This window comes from Lissotriton helveticus, chromosome 1_1, assembly GCF_964261635.1.
Source record: "Lissotriton helveticus chromosome 1_1, aLisHel1.1, whole genome shotgun sequence".
In the NCBI taxonomy this organism is placed as follows: domain Eukaryota; kingdom Metazoa; phylum Chordata; class Amphibia; order Caudata; family Salamandridae; genus Lissotriton; species Lissotriton helveticus.
The window spans coordinates 536,141,994-536,159,910 of record NC_136057.1 but is presented as its reverse complement, the minus strand read 5'-3'; the positions used below and the strand labels follow the sequence as shown (position 1 = coordinate 536,159,910).

Sequence of the window (17,917 nt, the reverse complement as noted above, 5' to 3'; positions counted from 1 at the left end):
GGGTGCACTTTCCAAAAATGATGCTATCTTTGAAGAAGGTAATTGGTTTTAAAATTGCTAAATGAACACTTAAGAAAGATTTTTCTGCTATACGGGTATCTCAACATCATCTAAAGACCATTCTCAGCAGTGTTTAGGTAACTTTCAATATACGTTTATTGTTAGTCAGTGAGAGTATGTGCATATACTTTACCACTGATGCCGTTAAAGAGACAGTAGCCGCGATCTCATAGTAGGGTGTCCACTCCGACGTCATTGTCACCGGATTGAAGAAAAACATTTCCACCATGTACTTCCGGAATACCCCATAGGAGGGCCTGCTCCAGCTCAGAACCACAGCTGTGGGCCCCACGGGGTAAAGCACCAAATCTTTAATTCCTGTAGGATCTAAAATTAAACATACACATATTGATGAATGCATTTGATGCATAGTATTGACAGTGTACCGCAACATTTCAAGATATGAACACGGAGACAAAGAAGAGTAAATATAGAAGGGTAGGTTGACGGTTTAGCCCATATAAAGCAGGTGAGGTAGGGATTGAAACCAGGTAAAGTCCAGCCTGTATGTGAGCGTCTGGAGTCCTCATCCAGAACTCCGCACAAGGCTTGATGGTGGTTCTTTATTTTTGGTGACGCTTGTATCTGGTGATTTAGTGCAGCCTGTTTCTGAATTGTGGACAAATAGTGTCTCACTTAAATAGAACTAGTATCATCGATTTGGGGAATGGCAACATTATTTTGACTTAATCCTCCCTAAACTCAACCATTCCCAAAGAGAGATTGCTGCTATGTTTCGACACAGATAATTACATTAAACATGCTGCCTTATTTTACATTAGTAAGGGGGCGGGGCTCTCCAAAACAGCCTCCAATAGGCGGGCCCCAACTCATCAGGGAAATGGGCAGTGGAATAAAAGGCAAGTCCAGCCGTGCCTAAGAGATGCTAAACTTATTATGTGCAGCCTATTTATACTGGTTTGAAATCTCACCAAAGGGGTTGAACCCAGAGACATCTTAAGGATTTTGGGGCCCTGAGCCAAATGTATTTGGGGGCCCCTGTTCAGAAAAGTATGATTCAATTTCAGCTTTTTCAAGCCTTCTTTTGCAAGGTCGCTGACAGTGCACAGGAAGGCTCGTCAAAATTCTAAATGTGTTTGCATCTAAAATTCAGGGATAGGGATGTGTTTTCAATATTGTAATACAGTTGCAGTGCACTAAAATTACTGCAAATAATCTCTATGACCCACTCTCATTTTTCATATCTGAGGTTCTGTTTTGATCGAAAAGAATTGTTTTATTGATGTTGCAGTGGCGTAGCAAGAGGGGGCGGACCACCTCGGTGACACGAGATTTGGGGGAGGCGGCCTCCCTCCCCCACCCTTACCTGCAGCATCACCAGCCCCCTCTCACACACAGCACGGCCTCGGGCGGCGGCCGCAGGTATCACCAGCACGCCCCACACTCTTACATACAGCTGCAAGGAGGACGCCACAGGGGCCGCCACAGGCGTCAACTAGTCTAGCTACACCACTGGGATGTTGCATGAAACATAAACACAACATTTCTCTGCAAAATGTCTGTAGTAGATTCTCACACATCAATCATATCGAAAAATAAATTAGAGCAAAATGATAGTTAAAACGATCTGTTTAAGAATTCAAGTTCAAATTCAAGTTCAGGAATTTGTATAGCGCACTACTCACCCAGAGGGTCTCAAGGCGCTTGGGGGAGGGGGTGCATTATTTATCGAATAGCCAGGTTTTAAGTTCCTTCCTGAAGGAGATGTGGTTCTGGGTAAGGCGGAGGTGAGTGGGGAGAGAATTCCAGGTTTTGGCCGCCAAGTAGGAGAAGGACCTTCCTCCCATGGTGGATCTATGGATGCGTGGAACTGCGGCGAGGGCTTGATTGGAGGATCTTAGTTGGTGGGTCGGTGTGTAGAAGGACAGTCGTTTGTTGAGGCATTCGGGTCCTAGGTCGTAGAGGGCTTTGTGTGCGTGGGTGAGGAGACAGAACATTATTCTCTTGTTGACGGGAAGCCAGTGGAGGTCTTTCAGGTGACCGGTAATGTGAGCTTGGCGTGGGATGTCCAATATGAGTCTGGCTGATGCGTTTTGGATGCGTTGGAGTTTTTTCTGTAATTTGGCTGTGGTTCCGGTGTAGAGGGTGTTTCCATAGTCCAGTCGGCTAGTGACCAGTGCGTGGGTGACAGTCTTTCTTGATTCGGTGGGGATCCAACGAAAGATTTTTTTGAGCATACGAAGTACGTTGAAGCAGGAGGATGAGACGGCGTTGACTTGTCTGGTCATCGAGAGGGAGGAGTCTAGGATGAAGCCTAGGTTATGTGCGTGGTCTGTGGGTATGGGTGCCGTGCCCAGGGCCGATGGCCACCATGAGTCATCCCAGGCAGAGGGGGATGATCCTAGGATGAGGACTTCTGTTTTGTCCGAGTTCAGTTTTAAACGGCTGTTCTTCATCCACTCGGCTACTTCTTTCATCCCTTTGTGTAGGTTGGTTTTGGCGGTGTTTGGGTCTTTGGTGAGGGAAAGGATCAGCTGGGTGTCGTCAGCGTAAGAGATGATGTTAAGGTTGTGTTGTCGCGAGATGGATGCGAGGGGACTCATGTAAACGTTGAAGAGGGTGGGACTGAGTGATGATCCTTGTGGTACCCCGCAGATGACTTCAGTGGCCTCTGATTTGAATGGGGGGAGTCGGACTCTCTGGGTTCTCCCGGCGAGGAACGAGATGATCCAGTCCAAGGCTTTTCCTTGTATGCCGATGTTGTTGAGGCGTTGTATGAAGGTGCTATGACAGACTGTGTCGAAGGCTGCGGAGAGGTCAAGTAGGATGAGGGCAACTGTTTCTCCGTTGTCCAGTAGTTTTAGGATGTCGTCTGTTGCTGCAATAAGGGCGGTTTCGGTGCTGTGTTTGGCTCGAACGCCGGACTGTGAGGAGTCGAGGGAGTTGTTGGATTCAAGGAAGGCGGCGAGCTGGCTATTGACGGCTTTCTCAATGACTTTGGCAGGGAATGGGAGGAGGGAGATGGGGCGGTAGTTCTTAAGTTCAGAGGGGTCCGCTGTGGGTTTCTTCAAGAGGGCGTTGAGTTCGGCGTGTTTCCAGCTTTCTGGGAAGGTAGCGGAGTTGATGGAGCAGTTGATGACATCACGGAGATGGGGTGCGATGATGGAGTCTGCTTTGTTGAAGATGTGGTGGGGACAGGGGTCGGTTGGCGAGCCTGAATGGATGGAGTTCATTAGGCGGATGGTGTCTTCAGTGGTGATTGGGTTCCAGGCGTTAAGGATGTTAGAGGGCAGTTTAGGTTCGGAGGTGGGTGAAGTGGACTGTTCTTTGGAAATGTTCTCAAAGCTGTTATGTATGTCGGCGATTTTGCTGTGGAAGAAAGAGGATAACGAGTCGCAGAGGTCTTGGGAGGGAGTAATGTCGTTTGAGGCTGCGGTGGTTGTTGATGTTGAATAGTTCCTTGCTGTTTTGGGCGTTGTTGTCGAGTCGATCCTTGAATTCTGATTTCTTCGTGGATCGGATCAATTGGTGGTGTTTGCGGGTGGCTGTCTTGAAGGTGGTCAGGTTGTCAGTGGTTGGGTTTTTTCTCCCTGTTTTCTCGAGAGTGCGGCATAGTTTTTTGGATTTCTTAAAATTTCTTAGAATTATTTAAGTTAATCAGGGCAAGACTCTCAGCAGAACAGAACTGGATCTACAAGACACCCCTGAAAGGCTGGGGCCCTGGGCCAGAGCCCACTGTGCCCATGCTTTAAAACGTGTATGGTTGAACCTTTTGGATATGACCCAGGCTTGGATTTGTTTTTCTGCACTTTTGACTTCAAGCGGATGTGGGTTTGCCGATCTATTTTTACTTCTCTGACAGGCTCACTTCATAATGTGCTCTTAGTTTTTACTTGTGTACACTTAGGTCTGTTAGTTATATGGACGTTTTGCTTCTTGACGGTACCATTTTATGACGTATTTATCAATGTATCTGTCTTCCTATAGGAAATTGTTCCTTTACTACTCTGCGAAGCTCTGTGATGCTTTAGCACCTTGTACATGATATATTAAAAGGCTAAATAAATAATAAACACATAAGATGGTTACGCTCACACGCCCTGTCTACTTTTATGTTACAGAACGCTAAAGCCTCTGTTTTTTCTGAGATTCATCGTTGGCAATTTAACCTGCAGCAACTCAGGCAATTGTAACACCAAAAGCCTTACAACCGGAAGGCGATCTGAGTGGCGAAACAGAGCCCAGTGGATGCATGTGAATTCAATGAACGTCTACGGCCCTTCAGTCCAGGAGCTAATAATACTATTATTCTCTGCAGCCCTGGAGTTATATGACGCCCGACGGTGGTGCTATTGGCCGAAATGGTAGGAGTAGCAACATTAAGGTCCCATTCCTTGTGAACTCTCGATGCCATCTCAGGAAGTGACCTCTCGTGACCTCTGACTACCAATCAAGGAAAATGTAAACACTTTTTTTTTTAATAAAACAGAATCTGTGGAACTATTGAGACTGCAGCCTGGAAATGAACTGTCAGCAGGTAAACAGCTGAACAGCTGAACAGTCTTAATTTTAAAACAGCATTACTAGCGTGGGTTAAAACACAGAAGATGCTGAACAGTGAAAGGACATCAATATAGAGGTAGCTGTAATGTAGTTCCTGACCTTAGTTGTGGAATTTGAGACATGCTAACTTTGAAGAAAATAGTGTTCCCTGTCTGGGAGCATTTTAGCAGACCCCAGCTCTTTGTTTTGTAGAGAAAGTTGTTGCTTTTGAGATCCTGGTGGTGGGGAAAATATTTTGCTTCACTCCTTATCACTTACAAAGATGGCTTAGCCTTAGCCCCAGTCCCCCTTCAGCGTACTTGGAGACCATTTCAAAGTAGAAAGAGGCAGATGTCCCACCATTAATAACAGGGACAGGCCTAATCTATGTGGGGAAATGCCGCTTGGGGCCGGATTACGAGTTTGGCGGACATGTTACTCCATCAGAAACGTGAAGGATATCTCGCCTGCCATGTTACGAGTTGATATATTGGGACTCGTAATAGGGCGGACGAGATATCCGTCCCCTTTGTGATGAGTAACCCATTCCCAAGCTCATAATCAGGCCTTTGTGTGCAGCAAGGAGCTGGCAGTAGGGTTGAATCTGTCCATGAGCCAAAAACAGAAATGAGCACAGAACTAGACAGAGTGTTATCAAGAGGTTGGGAACACCTTAGGCCAGATTAAACATCACCAGGGCGAGAGGTAGGTCCTGCGTAGCAGTTCTACAGGGAAGACAAGGCTTCTGTATGTGGAAGTCCTTGGAGGAGATGCCAGCAGACCAGCTACAGATCCTGCCAAGTGGGGATGGGACAAACACTAAAATGCTACAGGAAATTTAGATTTGAGGAGCATTTGAGCTGGTGACAAGCGCCTAATGGCCTCTCCAGTGGAGGTTATCTAATTTATTTCAGAGGGATGCATATAATATGCTGTCCAAAGACCAGAATGGTGTTAGTGGAGCTGGTAGGAATCCCTTGCAATATAACTGGTAGATTGAGATTTCCACCTGTGGTATACAAATCGAGCCTAATTACGTTTTCACGTTAGGACGGTAATGAGATACTGTTGCCTCCTCCCTGCCATGCCCGTCTTGTGAAGGAGAAAACAAATTATTACATAGAAGGAAAAAAAAAAAGACTATGGCACATGCATTTGACACCGCCCACCTGGCCCAATTACAGCTGTGCACTATTTCAACAAAAGAGATGATGCGTAGAGAGCTTACCAATAGAAAATGTTAAAGGGTCCGACGGTGGACCAATCAAAGGGCCTTTCCGCAGATAAATCGTCACTTGATACTGTGCGCCCGGAACCAGGTTATCGATAATGTTGTTCGTCATGTTGACCTGCATGAGAGAAAAAGACATGAATGTACGGGCTTGAAGTTTTGGAATACTTCTGGTCGTTTGCTGTGTCTAGCCACTGCTAAATGATTACAACTGCTACTAATATTAATACTACTAATTTTAATAACAGTATTATTCTTATTTATTATAGTCTTTTCATCAAATCTCTGGGCCTTAACTACGTATTAATCACTTCAGCTGTGCCTATTTTATTGACTTCAAAAGGATGAAACACTGAGGAGCATATTTATGGGATTTTGGTGTAGGAAAGCCCAGCAAGGCAGCTTGCGGTGCTGCGCTGCCCTATGCCAAAGTGAAAGGGCAGGAATGCACTGTATTTTAGCAATATGGTGCATTCCTGTACTTTCTCTCTGAGCTGGTGCCGTTTTGGCCGTCTAGCGCCAACATAGGCGCCCTTGACTCCTTTGCAGGGAGGATTGTTCTTGTGCAGGAAGGGGCATTCTGCAGCACACATAGAAAGAGCAAAAACCGAGGAGAAAATAATATCTCCTCATTATACCTCACCTCTCCAAATCCATGAGTGTTGCGTGGGGAAGACTACTGCAATGCCCATGGGACTCCTCCCGGGGGCAGAGTAAGGTGTCACAGCGATTTGCGCTGCCTCGCCTAGCTCAAGATTTTTTGGGCCACTTAAAGCCATACAGGTTGGCCTTGTGTGGCTTCATAAATCTGAGTAGGAACACTGCATCACGCATGTACCACTTTATCTGGTGAAAAGTGATGCCGGGCTTTCCTAAATAAGCCCCTCAGTGTAGGAAGCGGATCTTTGTAGTTGGTGAATTAAGCTACTACTGATCTATTATATGGGCAACGACACAGCTTCGAGGGGGGGCTGACGTTTGGGGTGTTACACCACTCCCCTTCAACAAATGTATTTTCTGATAAAAAGTTGAGCACAGGTGCTTTCACATTTGGTATTGCGAGATGACAGTCGGATTTTTGCAGAATTATTTTTTACATACCCACAGATAAAAACGCACACACACACTCTCTGTTTTGAAAGTCCTTAATAATATTAGTTATTTAACAAAAATGTTGTGTTTTCTCTCTTTGTACTGCCACCATTCTGCATGCCTCTCACTTTCCATTGCCCCTTAGGCCCCCCTCATGCACCATGCTTGTCATATAAAATATTTACACATTACACGACAGCCTGATTGTACGAAAATCTAAAGCCTACTCCCCTCCAGTCTTACTATGCTTCTGTCCTTGGTAATACCAAGACTTATCTGCGGTAAAAATCGCCGCTGCTCAGCGGTAAAATTTTGCCTCTAACAAGCAATAGCGATAACTATCACTATTGCTTGGTAATATGCCCCATTGTATTTCTCTTGGCCTTGGTGCAGTCTGTCTGTGGCGTATTTGTGTCTGTTGTCACTGACATCGTTAGTGTGCATGGAGAGAAAAACTATAGGGGCCAAGGCGATTCCTTTATTTACTCCCGTGATAACGGTGAGGTTAAGGAGACCAAATAGGCCATATTATCAAGAAAGGGTGATACATTATCGCCGTTTTTATCGACAGGAAACTGCCGCTAAAGCGGCGATAATGGGTTTGATAATATGCCCTTGTGAATTCCCATAGCAGCCAAGGTTCTGGTGTTACCCTGGGCTTCTATGGGAATTTACAAGGGCATATTATCAAGCCCATTATCACCGCTTTAGCGGCAGTTTCCTGCTGATAAAAGCGGCGATAGTGTATCGCCCTTTCTTGATAATTTGGCCCCAAATGTTTCGTGAGCTGAGGATCCACTGTGGAGCGGAATCAAACGGATTTTTGAACACTTTTGTGCAGAATGATGGGAAGGCTGGATACATTGAACCATTTCTCTGGACAGGGCTCTTTTGCATGAAGTGATGTCAAATAGGTGTTTGGTCTGTCATGGGGATGATTTATTTTGAGGGGGAGACATGCTTTCATGCTTTCATGCTCGAGACGCCGATTTGGGAGTTACATCGTTAACTTGGTTGAATACATTTGCTGTCACATGCAAGAGGTTCATTGGTTTGTGTGATATTGGGTTCAAAGTATTTTTATATTGCAGAAAGGGACACATATGGAAATTCTGATGCACTGTGTGAGCGTTGAGCTGTGAGCTTCAACAGTGAAGATATGTTCAGGGTGTGCCTTTCATCATTTGGAAAGTTCTTTTAAAAAGTTGACTTTCGTATTTGGTGCAGTGGCTCTGTTTTTGTGAGGTAATAGCTTTTACAGCTGCATTTATGAATGAGTCAACTGCTGCTTTCCTCACTTTCAGCCTCATGTTCTTTCTTTTATGGTTGTTCTCCGCCTTGCCCCTTATTATTAAGGAAGAGGCATTTAAAAAGAGATGTCCTGTTAGAGTTTCTTGTTGGTGCATCCGCATCATTTTCATTAACATATTTATAGATTGCAGTCTTCTGATCTAATTCCCTTTGATTTGAATCCCCCTTTAGATATATTTATTGTTAAGCATTTTATAATTATGGAACTGGACAGCACATGTTGGCTATACGTTTGTGTTGGTCTACCTAATAACATACAGAATATGCCTGCATCTCAATTATGGTACTTTGCGCCTGATTTAGGCTTTGACGGAGAGAGTACTTCATCGCAATAACGAAAGAGTACCCTCTGCGTCAAAGTGAAACAGTGCACAACTAAAAATCTGTTTGGGGCATATTATCAAGAACTGTGATAAAATTATCTCCGCTTTAGCGGCAGGAAACTGCTGCTAAAACGGCGATAATCGGCTTGATAATATGCCCTTGTGAATTCCCATAGCAGTCCAGGTTAACACCAGAACCTGGGTCGCTATGGGAATTCACAAGGACATATCATCAAGCCCATTATCGCCGTTTTAGCTGCAGTTTCCTGCCGCTAAAGCGGCGATAATTTTATCTGAGTTCTTGATAATATGCTCCTAGGTTTTTTGTCCACATATTTTTGTTTATGGATATCAGTTATTAAAACATCTTATAGCATTTTGGCTTACATTTGGATGCCTCCAATATTCGTTATTTGTGCATCAGAATCCAAGCAACAACGTTTTCTATGTTTTTATTTGTGGACACTTTCGAACATCTTACCATCACCCAGCATGGGATCCATCTTGTTTTTGGCACAACTGGAGTGAAACACCTTTTTTTTTGTTCCATTTGAATGCTTTTTTTCCCATTACCTAACTGCTTGTCTTTCCTTATGCTTGTCTTTACGTCTAGCTGCACCAACTAGTCATTAGGTTTTCATAGAAACCCTTGAGTAAAGCGCTCTCTTTGTTATTCATACAAGTAGGAATCATCTTTGCTCTCCATGCGGGCTCTTAATCTTTTAGATTTATATGTCCCCATTTGCATCTTGCATAGTTTAGTTTCCCAGTTTTATATTTCTGCCCCCGTTGCATCTTTGGCTGGTATTTTTCAGTAGTGCATTGATAAACTGTTAGAAATGGAGGTCTCTAGTTGGCAATGGTTTGCGCCTTTGTCCAAGTAGGGACCCTTCTTCCTAGTCAGGGTAAGGGGGATACACTACTGAAATAACCCCTGCTTACCCTCTTTGTAGCTTGGCATGAGCAGTCAGGCTTATCTTAGAGGCAGGTGTAAATCATTTGTGCATGCATACAGTAACTCAGTGAAAACACTGCAAATGGACACCACACCAGTTTAGAAAAATGAGCAAATCTTTATCTATACCAACAAGATCCAATACGACAGAAATCCAACATATGATAGTGTAAAAATAGTTAATTTAGAAGATACCATTCAATTTGCAAGAATGGCTGAAAAACACAGTTCTTCTTAGTCAGTAGCTTCTTCCGGGGCTACGGCGATGCTGAGTGTAACAGTTCCAGCCGACCGCATGGGTACAGGTCAGCTAAAGTATCTACAGACTCATAGACAGCACCTTTCTTGTTGAGGCTGACATGTTGCTGCAGGATGGTTGGAGCAACCGTCGCGGGTGCAATGTGAAGTGAAAGTGGTGCAGCTTGCGGTGCCCTCATGGCACGGTGCAGGCAGCGGCGCGGTGATGGTCATCCAACAGTATCGCTGAGGCCAAGGCTTATGATGCAGAGTGAGGCGGTGCTCGATGCCGTGCCGGCAGGTCTCGTTGCAGGCAACAGAGCTAAGTAATGTTCAGGTTGGGCAGCAACGGTGTCGGTGATGTTCGGGCAGGGTGAAGTGAGGCGGTGCGGAGTGCAGTGCCAACAGGGCGCCGTGCAAGCAATAGCTTAGTCAATGAGACCAAGGATGCAGTGCGAAGGGTGGCAGTGCCTTCTGCAGTGCCTTCAGATCACTGAACCTGCGATGGACTCAGTGACAGAGTCGGCTGCACTTTTCTTCTGCACCGACTGAAACCAGCGGTTCCAGAGATGGTGCCCTGAAGGATAATGAAGTCTTTGCTGCTCCTGAGACTTCTTAAAGAGGACGCAAGCTCTACCTCAAGCCCTTGGAGATACTTTGTCAAGCAGGATACACACACAGTTCCTCTCCTTAGCACAAAAAGGCTACTGCTGGCCAACCCCAGACAGCACACAGCAAAGGCAGTACTACTCCTCCAGCTTCTACCAGCTCTTCTCCATGGCAGCTGTTCCTCTTGATTTCCAAAAGTGATCTAAAATTGAGGGGTCTGGGCCCCAAAATGTATAGTCCATTTCTCTTTGTTCTCTGGTGTCAGAGAGGCTCGGTGCTCAGTCCAAACTAGTTCTGTCCTCTCTGGTGCAGCTTCCCGGCAGGAGGTGGAGATAGCATTGTCCAAGGTGACCAGGCCCATTCAGGTGTGAAAGAAATCTCCTCCCCTACACTGAATGCAGCCCAGGCCTATTCAGCCCAGCCCTGACTCACCCTGGGAAGGCAGGACAAACCTCACCCCCCTCCTCCTCAAGTGGCTGTCTGAACAGAATGCATATCCCCAGCCCCTGTCACTCCAGAGCCAGACAGTCAATACACAACCCTAGCAGAGGCACAATGGATGGCTAAGCAAGAAAGTACTCACATACTAAATGTGGTATTTTCAAACCCAGAATGTAAAATCATCCTTAATAAAAGATGCACCTTTAGATTCTGAGTTCAGGCATGCTAAATTCCCTTTTCCTATCTTGTTCCAATGGGCAGTTATACTTATAAGATGTTATAAGTAAACTTTGTATTCTATCCTAAGGGACAGATGGCCTTTCAATAGCGAAAAACAAAATTGTCAGTATTTTACTATTAGGACAGGCCACACACAGCAGGGCATGTCCTACCTCTCACATACTCTGCACCCTGCCCAAGGGGTACCTAGTGCCTACTTTAGGGTTGCCTCACATGTAAGAAGAGGGAAGGTTAGGGCCTGGAAAGTGGGTGCACTTGCCAGGTCGTCATGGCAGAACTAGACTGCACAGAGACACTGCAATGGCAGGCCTGAGACCCTTCTGCAAGGCTGCTTGTGTGGGTGGCACAATAAGTGCTGCAAGCCCACTAGCGTCGCAGCAAACAAATGATGGACGGAATGCTGACAATGCAAACATTCTCCCGCAGTCAAAAGATCTGGGTTGAATCCATCATTCTTTTGCCCACTACGCCACCCCAGTTTGGAACCAGCCATATGCAAATCAGTCTTGATCCTGTGCCTCATGGGAACAGTCCAGACCGAACTGCCAGGCCAGGTTCTCCCTGGACCTGTAACAAGCATTCTGGGACAGGTTTCAGGGTATGTCACCCTTCTTCAGCCAGGCTAGCTTGAATCCAGACTGGACTGTTCCCCTGAGGCACAGGGTCAGAGCTGATTTGCATATAGCCAGTGTCTAACCCAGGGTGGTGTGGAGTGCAAAAAAATGATAGATTTAGGCCCAGATCCTTGTACTGGGGTGAATGTATGACATTGTTCTACATTCTGTCCATCAACTGTGTTTTTTGCAATTTTCACCCCGAGTGGGCTGGGTATGCTCAGACGTGAGTCCCAGGCTCTCCACACCACTGGAGTCAAGCTATTCAGGCTGATGAAGGCTGATAGCCACAAACCGGTCCTTGGATGCCTGATTCCCGTCTGGGAAAGAAATGGCTTGGTAGTTCGGACTGGACTGTTCCCATGAGGCACAGGTCAGAGCTGATTTGCATATAGCCAGTGTCTAACCCAGGGTGGTGTGGAGTGCAAAAAAACGATGGATTTAGGCCCAGATCCTTGTACTGGGGTGAATGTCTGACATTGTTCTACATTCTGTCCATCAACTGTGTTTTTTGCAATTTTCGCCCAGAGTGGGCTGGGTATGCTCAGACGTGAGTCCCAGGCTCTCCACACCACTGGAGTCAAGCTATTCAGGCTGATGAAGGCTGATAGCCAGAAACCGGTCCTTGGATGCTTGATTCCGGTCTGGGAAAGACATGGCTTGGTAGTTCGGACTGGACTGTTCCCATGAGGCACAGGGTCAGAGCTGATTTGCATATAGCCAGTGTCTAACCCAGGGTGGTGTGGAGTGCAACAAAACGATGGATTTAGGCCCAGATCCTTGTACTGGGGTGAATGTATGACATTGTTCTACATTCTGTCCATCAACTGTGTTTTTTGCAATTTTCACCCCGAGTGGGCTGGGTATGCTCAGACGTGAGTCCCAGGCTCTCCACACCACTGGAGTCAAGCTATTCAGGCTGATGAAGGCTGATAGCCAGAAACCGGTCCTTGGATGCTTGATTCCGGTCTGGGAAAGACATGGCTTGGTAGTTCGGACTGGACTGTTCCCATGAGGCACAGGGTCAGAGCTGATTTGCATATAGCCAGTGTCTAACCCAGGGTGGTGTGGAGTGCAAAAAAACGATGGATTTAGGCCCAGATCCTTGTACTGGGGTGAATGTATGACATTGTTCTACATTCTGTCCATCAACTATGTTTTTTGCAATTTTCACCCCGAGTGGGCTGGGTATGCTCAGACGTGAGTCCCAGGCTCTCCACACCACTGGAGTCAAGCTATTCAGGCTGATGAAGGCTGATAGCCAGAAACCGGTCCTTGGATGCTTGATTCCGGTCTGGGAAAGACATGGCTTGGTAGTTCGGACTGGACTGTTCCCATGAGGCACAGGGTCAGAGCTGATTTGCATACAGCCAGTGTCTAACCCAGGGTGGTGTGGAGTGCAAAAAAACGATGGATTTAGGCCCAGATCCTTGTACTGGGGTGAATGTATGACATTGTTCTACATTCTGTCCATCAACTGTGTTTTTTGCAGCTTGAATCCAGTGGCACAGTGAGCAAGGGACCCACGTCTGGGCATACCCATCCCACTTAGGATGAAAAGTGTTGCAGCAAACTAATGATGGACGGAATGCTGACAATGCAAACATTCTCCCCCAGTCAAAAGATCTGGGTTGAATCCATCGTTCTTTTGTGCACTACGCCACCCCAGTTTGGACACAGCCATATGCAAATTAGTCTTGACCATGTCCCTCATGGGAACAGTCCAGACCAAACTGCCAGGCCAGGTCCTTCCTGGACCGGAAATAAGCATCCTGGGACCACTTTCAGGGTATGTCACCCTTCTTCAGCCAGGCTAGCTTGGATCCAGTGGCACAGTGAGCAAGGTACCCACGTCTAGGCATACCCATCCTACTTAGGATGAAAAGTGTTGCAGCAAACAAATGATGGACGGAATGCTGACAATGCAAACATTCTCCCCCAGTCAAAAGATCTGGGTTGAATCCATTGTTCTTTTGCCCACTAGGCCACCCCAGTTTGGACCCAGCCATATGCAAATCAGTCTGGACCCTGTGCCTCATGGGAACACTCCAGGCCAAACTGCCAGGCCAGGTCCTTCCTGGACCGGAAATAAGCATCCTGGGACCACTTTCAGGGTATGTCACCCTTCTTCAGCCAGGCTAGCTTGAATCCAGTGGTACAGTGAGAAAGGGACCTACGTCTGGGCATACCCATCCCACTTAGGGCGAAAAGTGTTGCAGCAAAGAAATGATGGATGGAATGCTGGCAATGCAAACATTCTCCCCCAGTCAAAAGATCTAGGGTGAATCCATCGTTCTTTTGCCCACTACGCCACCCCAGTTTGGACCCAGCCATACGCAAATCAGTCTTGACCCTGTGCCTCATGGGAACTGTCCAGACCGAACTGCCAGGCCAGGTCCTCCCTGGACCAGGAACAAGCATCCTGGGACCGGTTTCAGGGTATGTCACCCTTCTTCAGCCAGGCTAGCTTGAATCCAGTGGCACAGTGAGCAAGGCATCCACGTCTGGGCATACCCATCCCACTTAGGGCGAAAAGTGTTGCAGCAAACAAATGATGGACAGAAGCATTTGGTTTACAGGCCCTGGGCACACTGAAAACTACACTGTTCTGATTTGTCCCTTCTTTGTTGATTATGGCAGTCTTAGCGCAGAGATACCCTGATGGGGTGATTCGGGCGGTTTATAAGTAAATGAAACAAAATAAAAATACTAGGGACTTAACATTAGACCAAATAAGCCAACTATGGAAACACTAATCCATGACAACAGTTTACATAAGGAGCAATTGCACTTTGGCACTGAACAGCAGTGGCAAAGTGTCCAAAGCATCTAGAGGAGCAAAAACGAAGTCCAGCACACAGTAAAAACACAGAAGGCAAAGACAAAAATACAGGGGAAACCCACACCAAGGATGCCAGGTCTAACATAAACTGAGACCATTCTGGTTACTCTTGACCTTCTAGATAAATCTCACCTCCTTGAAGGACGCTCTTTTCAATATGAGCATTAAGAGGCAATCAATTAGGAAGATATGTTTCCTTTGGCTGAATAAGTATACTTGATTCATGGTTAGTTTCGCAGAGCTTGTGCAATGTGAGCCAAACAAGGCATCTTTTTCTTGTCCTACTTATCTAGGGCACGTGTTAAGATTGTTTAGCTGTTTTCTAAAACATATTTTTGTTTGCTAAAAGTTCTGCACCTATAATCAGTCTGTTTATGTGTGCTCTCATTTTATCTCGCTCCACTCAAATGAATGGTCCTTTGAACTTATAGCGAATCCTCACTGTTTTAGGAGCGTGTTTAAGATGTAGAGATATTAAAGTGCTGTTTCTCTTTACCATTGCAATGTGTAAAATTAATACTGTGCTTCATTGAGCTCTTTCAGTGCTACCCCCATTTTTATGTGATGTCATCCCTTGTTTTTGCTTGAACACTGAGTGGCCGCCCCACAGATGAATGTATAGGTGTGCCACAGGCGTACCAATGGAAAATCCACCTGCATGCATCCGCGCCTTAAAGCAACCTACAACCTGTTATACTGCTTAAAAGGCACCACAAAATTGGATCTGTCAAATACTTGAGATTTTTGTCAAGTCTCTGCTTTAGTTGCCCGTCATTTCGTCTAGTGATTTAACACTTAAAGATAAAAATGATTGACGTACTGAAGAGAGGACATTTATATCAAACTACACCTCTATTATCAGTAATAGCTTTGTTGCAACATAAGTTCAGTTAACAAATCTAACCTAAAACATTTACTTCACAATGTGAGAAGAACTCTCGCTCAGTGACACTTTATTATTGATCAATGTAAACAACATGAAGTTGATTTGTTCTGTTTGACTGAAACCTGGCGAAAGGGCCGGGTCCATAACTTCTAGATCTGTTCTAGACTCACAATCCAATGGTTCTTTTTAGCAGCATGAAAGCATGCATTGAGAGGAGAAAGATTGTTATTGTAACCAAATCAACCCAACAGGAGATTCTTTAGACACATAATAACCAAAGACAACTACGTAAGGTTAGTTGATTTACTACAAAGCCAGGAATAACTGAACATAAAGACAGCTCAAGATGTGAGTGTAAAAATACATTGAAATCAGCATAAAGCCAAATCTGCGCACCCAGCGTAATCTATGCAGCATAAACAGAACAATTAGTTCAAGAAATAGAATGCAGAGTATCAAAGAGCACAAGTCTAAATGTCCCTGCATCGAGGGTTGATGAAAATAAAGCATTAGTATATCCCCTACTCTAACCTTAATGTAGCATTCCTACCGTAGCATTCTCAGAAGAGAAGTGAAGTAAAAAGTGTCAGCATGTGGAGTCTTCCTAAGAAGTCTCTCCACATCAATGGGACAAGTAGCATGAAGCTACAGAGCTCGTTCTAAAAAGCTCTCTCTCCAAAGGCAGAGAAGGAAGATGTGGGGCACTTTTTCTACTGGCGTCGTATTATTATGGGTAAATTGCCCAAGAGGCCTTGTGATGAGTCTCTCCATTCGCTCATTACAAGATCTCATAGGTAGGTTTCCACTGGACGCTTATGTTCCTGAACTGCAACTGTTGACTTTGATTCCCAGACCTTCTCTGGTGTGAAACGCAACAATTTTTCTTATCGGATTCAGCTCACAAAGTATCCCCTTCTCTCCTCGCCTGACCATGAAAACAATGACATTATTCTAGCTAGTAAGGATGCTTCTTCCACCTGCAACACAAACATGAGAGAGAACAAATCCACTGCGCACATGTACTTCAAGCTGTTAATTACAAAACGAGGGCTTCCAGGGAAAATGCATTTCAGGCCTACAAATTCAGCCAACATAATAAAATTGCAAATTTGCCCTACAAGGTTGCATAGGAAATAAGGCAGACTCAATTAATATTACTACCTACATGGAAAATGGCACGTTAATAAACACATTTAATAAGTGAATGATTGTCAATAGCACAACACAAATTCTTCATGTTATAGTTTCTGCCAGTCACATTTACTTTCTTTGTTAATTTCTACATGTTACATTCAAATACTAACACTTGTTATTATGACAAAGGAATATGTGTGGATGCGGACTATACATGTGATTATAAAGCATCCCCCAAAATAATATGTGTTTTCCGATACATCACTGGCTATCTGAAAATAGTAGTCCTTCATTGATAAATAATTTTTTACAAACTTTAAAATGTATCAATGTTATCCACCCTGTAACCTTAAGTATTTTGGTGGCCCTGGGAAAGACTTACATTGGAGGCCCCTGTTCAGAACAATTTTTATTTTTACTATGCATTTCCTGCTAAATCATGCCAGCATGTTGCCAAACTATACCCAATTGTACATTAAACTTTCAGAAATAAGGTTACACAAAACAGTTGAAATATGTCTTACTGAAGACCATAAAATCCTTAAGATGACACTTGGTGGAGAGAGGCATAAGAAGACTGAGATAAAGAAAGATGTTTAGATATTAAAATTGAGAGAGAGAAAACTAAGGTAAAATAAAGAGAATGTTCACTTTCCCAAGGGGCCCCTTAGAAGGGGGTCTTGGTCCTTTTGCCACTTTGCCAATCCATTAACACATCTTTATCGGATTGTGCTAATAAATTTGGAGGTGGAGTAGCAACTATTACCATCTGTCATCTCTCAGTTACAAACAAATCTCATCTAAAAAATCCTGCCAGGGACTCTCTTATTCACATGTAATCTTAGCAAAAATGTCATTCTAACCTCCCCACTCTGCAAAACTCTTCAACAAAACTTCCCAAGTTTGAAGAAGGCGTGTCCAATGCACCATACAGAAAATTAATGTCATTCTTCTAGAAATATTTAAACATCCTACCAGGCCTACCTACTTCAAATTTAAAAGAATGCCTTTATCTTTTAAATCTTTACTTACTAAATTCAGGTCTAATCTACTGGATGGGCTATTTATTGGATTCCTTCTTTTCTATATTTAACCACACTGAGGGCAACAAATCAGTTCCTCTCATATTAAGTAATAAATAGACAATCCCTTTTGCCAACTCCCTTTCTGAATCAGTCTGCCTGCTCCTACTGGTTTTCAAAGCAATATATACTTCAATATTCAATATTTTCCTATTGCCCCATAGTTAACCTACATTTTTAATTGTCATTAATTTAGGCCTTCATTTCCAAGTCCGATTGTGACAAAAATTTTAATGGCTGTAGAGCCCAATACGAAGGGCTCTGAGGGTATTAGAACATTCCACCCCTAGAGGGTAGAATATTCTAATTTGTAAAACAAAGGCCTCACGGAGCCTGAGGGGGCAACAGTTGTGAAAA

The 17,917-nt window shown here is 44.7% G+C and overlaps 1 protein-coding gene across 6 annotated transcripts in view; it reads right to left on the bottom strand.

Moving 5' to 3' along the window:
- Positions 1 to 17,917, bottom strand: part of PTPRO (protein tyrosine phosphatase receptor type O) — a 1,002,672-nt gene that overhangs the window by 358,644 nt on the left and 626,111 nt on the right. For all 6 annotated transcript variants that reach the window (XM_078674019.1, XM_078674018.1, XM_078674014.1 and 3 more), the window contains exons 8-9: positions 5,792 to 5,912; positions 194 to 387 (exon numbers count right to left, since the gene is read on the bottom strand). In XM_078674019.1, the coding sequence (XP_078530145.1) occupies positions 194 to 387; positions 5,792 to 5,912 (315 nt within the window). The remainder of the gene's footprint in view (positions 1 to 193; positions 388 to 5,791; positions 5,913 to 17,917) is intronic.